The sequence below is a fragment of the Gekko japonicus genome, unplaced genomic scaffold, assembly GCF_001447785.1.
Source record: "Gekko japonicus isolate JY-2015 unplaced genomic scaffold, Gekko_japonicus_V1.1 scaffold953, whole genome shotgun sequence".
NCBI classification, from domain to species: domain Eukaryota; kingdom Metazoa; phylum Chordata; class Lepidosauria; order Squamata; family Gekkonidae; genus Gekko; species Gekko japonicus.
Genome location: NW_015161979.1, coordinates 582,778 through 592,943, shown reverse-complemented (window position 1 = coordinate 592,943; position 10,166 = coordinate 582,778). Strand labels below are relative to the sequence as shown.

The 10,166-nt window shown below is 53.5% G+C and overlaps 1 protein-coding gene across 1 annotated transcript in view; it reads right to left on the bottom strand.

Annotated features, from left to right (window-relative positions):
* Positions 1 to 347: 347 nt before the first annotated feature.
* The window catches only part of POLRMT (polymerase (RNA) mitochondrial (DNA directed)), a 49,618-nt gene continuing 39,799 nt past the window's right edge, over positions 348 to 10,166 (bottom strand). Inside the window, exons 18-21 of the mRNA XM_015429761.1 lie at positions 9,343 to 9,415; positions 7,859 to 7,950; positions 6,971 to 7,044; positions 348 to 1,489 (exon numbers count right to left, since the gene is read on the bottom strand). Of these exons, the coding sequence (XP_015285247.1) occupies positions 1,440 to 1,489; positions 6,971 to 7,044; positions 7,859 to 7,950; positions 9,343 to 9,415 (289 nt within the window). The 3' untranslated portion in view covers positions 348 to 1,439. The remainder of the gene's footprint in view (positions 1,490 to 6,970; positions 7,045 to 7,858; positions 7,951 to 9,342; positions 9,416 to 10,166) is intronic.

Below are 10,166 nucleotides of genomic sequence, written 5' to 3'. Positions count from 1 at the left end.
AGTCTTCAAGCAACAGACGGACGAAGGCTTGTCAGGGATCCTCCAGGCTGATCCTGCACTAAGCAGGGGGTTGGGACTAGATGGCCTCTATGACCCCTTCCAATCCTAGGATTCTCTGAAAAGCAAAGTCTGAAACAGCGACCCTTTACAGAGATTCAGAGGGCAGCCTCCCCTTGTCCCTGAGCAGGCCTTTCCAATCGACGAGAGCCCTTATCAATGTATTTTTTGCTACGTGTGTGGATTGGTGATTACAGACGGCGGAGATTCAAGAGGCCAATGAGAGGCACAGCAGAGATTTCAAAACCTTTTGTTTCTTTTAATTGCTTACAGTAATTGATAACCGCCAGGTTGAAACAGCAACTAGCAGAGGGGAAAGGGAAGGATATCCCCTCAGGGGAAACTCAGGGACTGACCCACACTTACTCTCGAAAGAAGGGGAAAGCGCCATCCCTGAACGCTCCTCCCAGGATGGGGGGGCCCCGTTGGATGAAGGGCCCACCCGAGTATCTGGAGCTGGGGGGGTGGAGGACTGCGTCAGTCGGCAGACCAGAACTGCACAGGAAGGAAGCTCCCTTTCCCCAATGTGTAAGCATGAATCCTTACGACGCCTGGCCAGCAATTCTTTCCCCCCCGGAGGACCTCTTTAAGGGGGGGGGGACAGCAGGGGCCAGTGGCTCACCCAGGCTTGCCCCTGGCAGCCAAGCTCGATTTCACAAGATGCTTTGTGGTCTTTTGTCTGTGGGAGGCAGATCAGACTTCTAGATTTGCCCCAAGAAGAGACATTCCCAGGGTCATTTCCCAAGCAGAGCTCCCCCCCCCCCCATGATGCCGTCCTGATGGGAGGACAGAGGATTCCAGGCAGGAGAGACAGAGTGCAGCCAGGTGGGGCCCCCTTCCCTCCCCAAGCATGGAATCTGCAAGGGGGGCAGCTGGTGGCTCGAGGACTGCAGCCCCCGGACCACAGCGAAAACCAAAGGAAGGGAGAAGTCCTTGAAGGAAGTCTGCCTGGGCTACAGCCCCAACTTCCTCTGGAGGAGGCAGGAAAACACAAGGCAAAAACACGGCGCCGCAGAAGACCTGCGGAAGACAAGACCCAACGGCCAGTTTCTTTCACTTGGGCACACACAGACACACCTCTGTTGGCAGGCACCACCACCACGCTCCCGGGCCCAATGTGCAATGGCCCCTCATGCCGTCAGCCCCCTCCACCACACAAGGGAACAAGGGTGCTCTTGACACACATGGGGCTCACAGCAGGACTCCGCTGCTCCCGGCAGCCGAGAACAGGCGCGGCAGCAGTTCTCCGGGGAGGCCGAGCCTGGGCTGCAGGGAATGGTGGGAGGGACCAGCCCCTTGTTCCTGGCCCCGGTGAGACCGCGAGGCCCGTTCTAGACCCAGGCTGGGCCACGCAGGCAGAACGCGGGGAACAGCAGCAGAGGTCAGCTGAAGAAGTAAGTGGATTCCTTCACCTTCTGCAGGTCGAAGTCACCTGGGAGAGGAAAGGGAAAGTCAGGAGGAAACCGAATCGTCTTGTCGAAATCCCCCAGCCTCTGCTCACACCAAACGGCCGCCCCGTGGCCGAGAGAGGCCCCTGCCCTCGGCTTGCCCTGCCACCTTTTCACCCACAACGTTCAAACACGTGACCGTTCAAAACTGGAATCTCGAAACTGTAAGCCAGAAAACCAAAGTGTGAGTCTAGCAGCCCCTTTAAGACCAACAGAGTTTTATTCCTGGCATAAGCTTTTGTGGGCACAAGACCATGGTTGGTCTTCAAGGTGCCTGACTGGACTCAAACTCTGTTCTGCTGCTTCAGACCGACACACAGCGACCCACCTGAATCTGTGTACCAGACAGAGAGTGTTAACTGGTTAACAGAAAGTTCCTGGGAGCTCAGAAGTATCTATCAGTAAGAAGAGACAACCCACCACATTTCTGCAAGATCAGCTGGACAAACTCTGGCCTCCAGCCCCTTCCTATTGGCCTCCCCTGGAGACAGATTAATCCGCTGCCTTCCTGCACTACACAAAGTTGAATGATTCAGCAACTGCAGAATGACGTGCCTTTAGAGGCTGCCTGTTGCAGCTCTGTAAGAGTCCCTGAATTGGATGTCATCCATTCCCAGCAGACGACAAACCCCATGGCATCAGCTCATGCAAAAATGGACTGGTCATTCTTACTTTGCCACACCAAGGCCCTTGCTTTCTGTAATCTGCCACGAGTCTGAGTGAGAAAGGGGGACGGTATATGATGTAAATAAAGAGAGAAAAGTGTGCTCCTTTTTAAAAATCAGAAGCACATTTCAGTTTATTTTGTTTTAAAGACTCACAGATTTCTGGGAAGCACTGGTTTAAACACCATTCTTGACTCAAGATCAAAATTCAGGTGTGAAAAAAAGCCCTACAGAATTTCCCAGAATCTTCCCATGTTTGCTTTTGGTATTCCAAAGGAATACTCATGTTTATTTTTAAGTGGCATACAAAAATATACATGTATTTATTCAACACAAATTAAAATAACAAATAAGGGCCCATTCATACCTCATATACAAATATAAAAACATACATTTTGTATGTTTTTAATATTTGTATATGAGGTATGAATGGGCCCTTATTTGTTATTTTAATTTGTGTTGAATAAATACATGTATATTTTTGTACGTTTCATAATTAGATTTTTAGAGCTGGCCCTCTTCTATTCTTGACTAACCTTTTTAGGTTCTGAATTCTAGATTTTAGGTACAGTTTTTTCCCTCTTCTCTTTTTTGTCCCTATTTTTAAGTGGCACCTTTCAGATCAACCAAGTTTAATTCTGGGTATAAGCTTTCATGTGCATGCACACAGTGTTATTATACACAGAATTAAACTTGGTTGGTCTGAAAGGTGCCCGACTGGACTCAAACTTTGTTCTGTTGCTTCAGACTAACATGGCGACCCAACCGGAATATATACTGGTAGGGTTATTAAAAAGTGCTCAAGAGCAAAGAGCCCCCCTCCCCCAATGAAGAATAAATAATAACTGATTTTTGGGTCCTCGCCAGGCCTTCAAAGAGAAGGGAAGCCGGGCAAATGGCCAAGAACGCACCCCGGGAGGGTCATGTGTTTGACAGTGGGAAGGCTATGGAGAACAGGGACAGAGATACGGCAGACGTGGGCAGGGGGTGCATGTTGAGACAACACAGTAGCGGCACCCTGCCTCTCACACAACAGCCTTGAGGCTGGTGGGCCTCCCAACGAGGCCCTGCGTGCGAGGGGAAGCACCCTGCCCGATGGCACAGCAGCTTCTGGGCAACATGCAGCAAAAAAAGCTGCGCGCTTCTCGCCAGGAACAGTTCACAAAGAAATGAAGCCAAACTAATGCTGCAAGTTGCATCCCAGAATCAAAGTGAGGGGACAAAACCCACAGATCGATTAACAACTAAGCCACTAATTCTGTGCGACCAGTCGCCCACTCTCCCTTTTTGCTTTCCTGCATGGAGTAACCACAGCGACATAAATGATACTCAGGGGCAATGCTCCCTGTAAGCTGTGGAGTCTTGTGAGCCAAAATTCTACTCTGTGAGCTACTGGCATTAAAGTTGTGAGTGAGCCATTTGGCTACTGCAGAAATTAAGTTTGCTCTGGAGCCCTCCTTCCTGAGCTAAGGCAAAAAGGTGTGAGCCGGAGGCTAAAAAACTGTGAGCTAGCTCATACAAACTCAGCTTAGAGGGAACACTGCTCAGGGGCATGAAGTTCCTAGTCTTTGACTAAAGGAGACCAGTTAAAGAAAACCTCGGGAGGCGTATTTTCTAGAAAGAAAGCACTGAGCGAGTTAGCCAGCGGGGACTTGTGTCTTGGCAGAGGGAGGGAGTGGCCGTCCGTTCCACACCTACTTGGGCAAACACACGCCCAGGAGCTGGTCATACGCACTGGGCACAGGGTTGCAGTGCACTCAAGGGAAAAAAGATCTGGCTGCCCCAAGTTCACCCCACTTCTGCCTCGTGCCCTTGGGCACGTCACCCCCTTCCTGCCCAGCTGGAGGCTGGAACCCCAGCTACACTCTCCACGCGCCCAGAGGCTTCCATGCCTGCTCAGGTGATTGAATGGGAGGAAGACGCTTGGAGCACGCCCCACCCCCAGTGTGGCCCTGACACCTTCCCTGGGGCCCACCAAGAGCTTTCAGAAAGCGGTGGAGCCAGGTGGGGCCTCTGACCAGCAAGGCTTCTAATTGGCTGCTGGAGATTTGACTGGCAGTGCACAAGGATCTTCACGGCGTGATTGAAGGGAAGCGGCGGCAGCCATTTTGTGGCTGGCTCCACCTCCTCCAGTGGCCGTTTTGTGGCTGCACCCCACCACGTGGCGTCAGAATTCTGAAAGGTGCCTGTGGGCTCAAAAGGGTTGGGGTGTCCGAGCCGGCTCTTATTCTGAGATGCTCACAGTTCTGAGGGACTAGAAGAGGGCAGGGATCAGGAAGGGCCACTGAGAGGGGTCCTGCCCTTTGAGGCCATGGCCCCATCATATTGGTGGGCCCCTACTTCCCCTACTGCAGCCAAGGCACCTGACATTTATTGCAGCCTAATTCTGTGTCAACTAGAGGCCATTCTGAGAGATGTGATGGCCACACACAAAAAAAAGAGGAGGAGGAGGAGGAGGAGAGGAGAAGAAGGGGAGGAGGAAGAGACTGGATTTATACCCCGCCCTTCACTTGGAGTGTCAGAGTGGCATATACAGATCTCCTTTTCCTCCCCCTCCCCACAGCAGACACCCTGTGAGGTTGGTGGGGCTGAGAGAGTTCTTTTGAGGACTGGTCTTTCCAGAACAGCTCTGAGAGAACTTGTGACTGACCCAAGGTCACACCAGCAGCTGCATGCGAAGGAGTGGGGAACCAAACCCGGTTCTCCCAGATTAGAGTTGGTGCACTTAACCACTACACCAAACGGGTGTAGTTTGTTAAGAGAGAAGAGGGTGGGGAGAAAGCCATCAGAGAACCCAGAAGTGATAGACTGGGCTGTCACTCAAGGCAATGTGAATCTGCAACGCCAAACCTGATAGCCCTAAAGGTATCAGAAACTTTTTGCTCTTCTGCTTGTACAAATTGCAATTATGAGGAGCTTGACAGCTGGCCAGGGGAGATACCCAGGCACAATGGTTGCCGCCTTCATGAGAACTAGAAGCCTCTGCAACTCCAAACCTGATAGCCCTAAAGGTATCAGAAACTCTTTGCTCTTCTGCTTGTACAAATCGCAATTATGAGGAGCCTGACCGTTGGCCAGTGGAGATGAACAGATACCCGGCCACAACGGTTGCCGCCTTCATGAGAACTAGAAGCCTTCATGATTGATTTGAGGTCCTTTCTAGCAACCTCATAAAGCCACACTGGTTCAGCATGGAGCCGCAGGTGTCCCAATCGAAGAAAGTCGATGTGCCGCTGCAGGCTAAAACCTGGGTGTCTGTAATGCACCTCAGCCACGAACTCAATAGGTGAGACCTATTTTCTCAGCCCAGATAACACTGACCTCCTTTCCTGGGCTGAGGTGAGGCTGTGAAGCACTTTGAACAATCAAAAAGGCTATACAGATGCTAAGTTTTATAAGTGCAATCCTTAGAGATGCAGTGGAAGAAACGTATGGGAATCAGATGGTGTATGTGGTGGTTGGGAACTAAGTTTACGAGTAAGTTAAGCTAACTGGGTCTTTCACGGACCCAGACAATGACCAAGGCAGCTGAGCTCCTGTTAGAAATAAACGGGGAGAGGACGACGACACAGACTATGAAAGCTGTGCGAAGAGAACAAAGAGGCTTAAAAAGGTAAGATTACAGGAGCTCACAGAAAGGAGGAAACCAAAGAAGGGATAAGAAGATGCCAGTGAGTTGCACCTCCGGAAACGTTCCTTGAAATGCCATTATTTAGGAGCTGGATTTGCTACAGGGAAGCATTGGGGACTGGCATCAGGTCCACAGCAGTTCAGGCACCGAATCCCGAGGAAGCGACATCTAAAAGTGGACATGCTCCAAAGGCGGCGGGCAGCTCTGCTCGAAAAGGAGCCGCCTGGACGCGGTCTCGGATCCAGAGCCCGAGCTCAGGAATGCAAACCACTTGAGGGACCAGCGGGAGTCTCCCAAGGAATCCGCTCCACAATTGTCTAGGACTCCGCTGTCGTCCCTGGCTTCTTGCTCACGGTTGCCAACAGAACTGGCTAGGAGCTGCCCTTCTTTTGTGAGCATTCAGGGCTTTGGCTCAAATGAATGTGGCCAACCATCAGGGCAAGGAATGTGCTGCTGTGGAGCTGTCCTTGGTCCTGCAGATTTCGGTTTTAAACCAGACACTTAAAGAGGTTGGTGCAAGTAACAAATCTTTACCAACACAATTTTAAATGGGTACTGCAGAGCTTGCGCTCATTTTGACACTAGAAGGGGCCTTCCACACATTGACGGCCATAACCGGGTACACTTCAAGTAAGTTGATACATTTAACTGAGCTATAATAACCATCTCAGACTGGATTGGTGGAGTCACTGCCGATCAAAGACGTCTTTGTAGCCACAAGGACTAGAAACCTGCTTCACCTTTGATGGAGAGGTCCTCAGGAAACAGACTGGCAGAACACATCATGTAGGCCAGCAGAGGATTGGAAACATCCGCTCGCTTTCAGAAAGTTGCCTCCAAGTGATGAAGCGGGGAATCCTTACAAACGTCGGTTCTCGGCAGCCGAGCACCTTTGTGTAAATTCATTTGTAAGGCAAGCCTCACCCCAACAGGCTCCAAATGTCAAGGTATCCAATTACTGGACCATCGATTCTTAATCGTCTGGCTTTACCTCAGCTCCCATGGGCCTCAGTGAGGCTCACAGCAGCCCACATTCAACAACGTTTGCTTAGACAGCGACACAAGTAAGAAAACCGGGGAGGGACTCTGGGGCACACAAGCAGTCTCTCTTTCATTCCCGGAAATCACCAGTCCCCAGAACCAACAACAACATTCTCCATTGTCCGTACCGCTATTGGGAACTTTGGACAGCAACTGCACCAGCCGACGGTACTCCAGGGCCGCCTTGCCCCTCCACTGAGTCCTAGGGAGGGGGAAGGGAAATGAGATTTTGCTATATGACAAATTAGTTTGCACAGATAATTCAATTCAAACCTCCTTTCTTCCAGCCCTTTATCTCAATGCAAGTCAAGGAACAGTCGTTTTTCTTAGAATGCTGAAGTTCGCACCAGGGAACTCTTAGCTAAGAAACCTCACTGCCTTTCCTGGCAACTCCACAGCAGAAGTCTCTGGGAGCCCCCGGCTACTGAAACTGCTCCCTCTCTCCCCCTCCGGCCTGAATGGAGGCTCTTCTCCTCCCATGACCACGACAGCTTTCATCCAGGAGGTCACCCTTTAGACAAAGCAGCCCTTTCCCCATATCCCAAATCCACCCACAATGCTTCTGTAGGTCAGCTGACTTAAGCATGTGATACGACCGACCCTCGATACGAGGTGCCATCTTAGGTTGCTAGGGCAACTCACTATGCTCTCTGGATTCTACGTTTTCGGGGGGGGGGCAATGTTTGCATATGCACAGATATTGCTGTTTTGGGGGGCGGGCTGGGCTGTCCCCACTTTTTAAAAATAAAGCCAGTTCTTCTGCAAACCCGGGGAAGCTCATCGCTGGCCCCACGGAGAACGTTTTCCTTTATTCACGCAGGGTGTGGCCCTTAGCTGTCAGATACAAGACGCATAATATTCACCCTCAAGAATGGGCTAACTCCAGGCTCACGACTGTCTACTTTTTACCTTTCCGAAGCCCTGTGGAGGTTCATTTAAGGTGCAAAAACCCCCCAACCAAATAAAAATCAGATGGTGATCTGGTGGGGAAAGAGAAAAACAACTGGCACACTCACGGCGATTTGGCACAGTATTTCTGCAGCATGAACTTGGACAGGTCCTGCAAGATGGGCTGGCTGTGGAGCTCCACAAACTGCTCTCGGCATACCTGGAGCACAGAAAGTGGGAGAAGGGCAGAACCGAGACTTAGTCAGGAGCCACCGATCCCAAAAGCCAGCTCGGTGAGCAGGCCCTGGGGGGGATGAACAGCTCCCCCTCAGCTGCCCCCCCCAGGCAGCACTGACATTCATCCCTCCCCCTCCCCAGCTCCCCTCTCTTAGAGGATGTGCCAAACCAGAGACTCAGCCCAGGAAATGGGGGGAGGGGATCGCGCAAACACAACCCTTTGCCAGGCTGCTTCACGCGCCCTTTTGATCTGCACAGGTTTTGTTCCAGCAATCGATTCTGCAGACGCAGAAGCTGGGAAACGTCTGCCGGGTCAATAGCGAGAGCTGGGGAGGAGGCAGCGGACCAGACTTGTTATGTCTGGGAGAGTTTGGGCACGGAATACTCAGTGCTGAAAAAGACCTGCAGGGTTAGGGAGCTGAACACCCCCTCCCTCTCGTCGAAGATTCCAGTTGGGAGCCACCCCTCTTCCCGCTTCCATCCCAGAGGCCCCCAGCCTCCCCGCATCCCAGCCAGGGTGCCCCTGCAGGCCCCAGGAGGAGCCGAGACAGCACCCCCTCCCTCTCGTCGCAGCATCAGACTCCAGTTGGGAGCCACCCCTCTTCCATCCCAGAGGCCCCCAGGCTCCCCGCATCCCAGCCAGGGTGCCCCCTGCAGGCCCCAGGAGGAGCCGAGACCTCTCCCGTCTCCCGGGAGCCAGAGGCCCTGCTCCGACCTGGAACCCTCCCACCTCAAGTGCCCCGAGGGAACCGAGCCCATCACACACAAGGGACACCGAGCTCGCTTGGCAGCACAAAGCCCTCGGTCCTGGCAGGCCTGCTCATCAGGAGGGGGCTCCAGACTCCAGTCAGGATCAGAATCGGCAGAGAAAGGGCAGCAACCGGTACGGAATCTTAATTGACTCTGCGGTGGTTGCTATGAGCGACTTCGGGAGCCGGTTTTTGGCTGAAAACGCAACTAGGGGAAAAATCCCACGGCCCCATGTCACGTACGCAAATCGAGCAAATTCATTTCCTCTCGGCTCCCTTTGGTTTGGGGTTTGCTCCCTGTGGAGAGCCACACACACAGGGTACCGAATTCCTGCCCCCCCCAACAGCCCACGGGCTCTTCTGAGATCTTGCCAGGCGTCGCTAACACCCTTCCTGAACATCGCTGCTGCACACCCAAGAAGGGCGAAGGACTTGCTTTGGGTACTGAAACCAAGCGGTTGTGTGGCCCCCCCCCCAAGCCGAATCCTGCAGCCAAAGACTAGCACGGTCTGTGCCATTTCTGGACTACGGGGGGGGATCCACTCCATTGGACAAAGGCACAAAGCGTGGTGGATGCCCGCAGAAGGCTCTGCCTTGGGTTGGTCCGAGAGAGAGAGGAGCCTCACCTGATTCATGATGTCCACAGTGAGCGCGTGAGTCCAGTAGCAGTCGTGGACCGAGACGAAGGTCAGCCCCCGCCTAGGACACACAGAAGCACCCGTGTCAAACTCCCCGAACCCTCCACAGCTCAGAGGGGGCCCGGGACTGTCCCTGCCCCTTCTCATTTCCACAAGATCCCTGCGGGGGGCTGGGGCCAGAACACCTTCCTGGCGGAGTGGGCGTTCCCAGGCCCTCGCCAGGTGCCCCGACCATGCCAGCTCCCGTCCTCCCGCATGGCCGGGCGTCACAGCGACGGCGAGACGGCAACGTTGGTTTCCCTGGGTTTTCTCCTGCCCTGTCCCAGGAAAGGAGGAGCCCCCGGAAGCAGAAGGGGCTCCCCAATGAAGGCTTCTCTGCTCTCTCTCGGGCCCCGACCTGGCTGGCCTGGGCTCACCCGCTCTCCTCGCCAGATCTTGGCTGCTGAGCAGGGTCGGTCCCGGTTAGCGCTTGGGTGGGGGACCCCCCCAAGGGAGTCCAGGGTAGCTACGCGGAGGCCGGCTGGGGCCAACCGCCTTCTGAACGCCTCTTGCCTTGGAACCCCCGGGAGGGGTCACCGGAAGCCGGTTACGGCTTGATGGCAGTTCCCGCCTCCCCCGCCCCTTTTCTGTGTTCATGTGCACCTCCGCGGCGTGGGCTTTCAGGTGCCCTTTTTGCTGCGACTGTCGTCGTTTTTAACTAGATGTGGAAGACGAACTCTCCCCCAGGAGTTACACTGACGAAACTGAGGTTGTTGTGCCCTGGTCTCATGATGAGAAGACAAAGAGCCCCCCCCCCCCCCCCCACCGGCGCG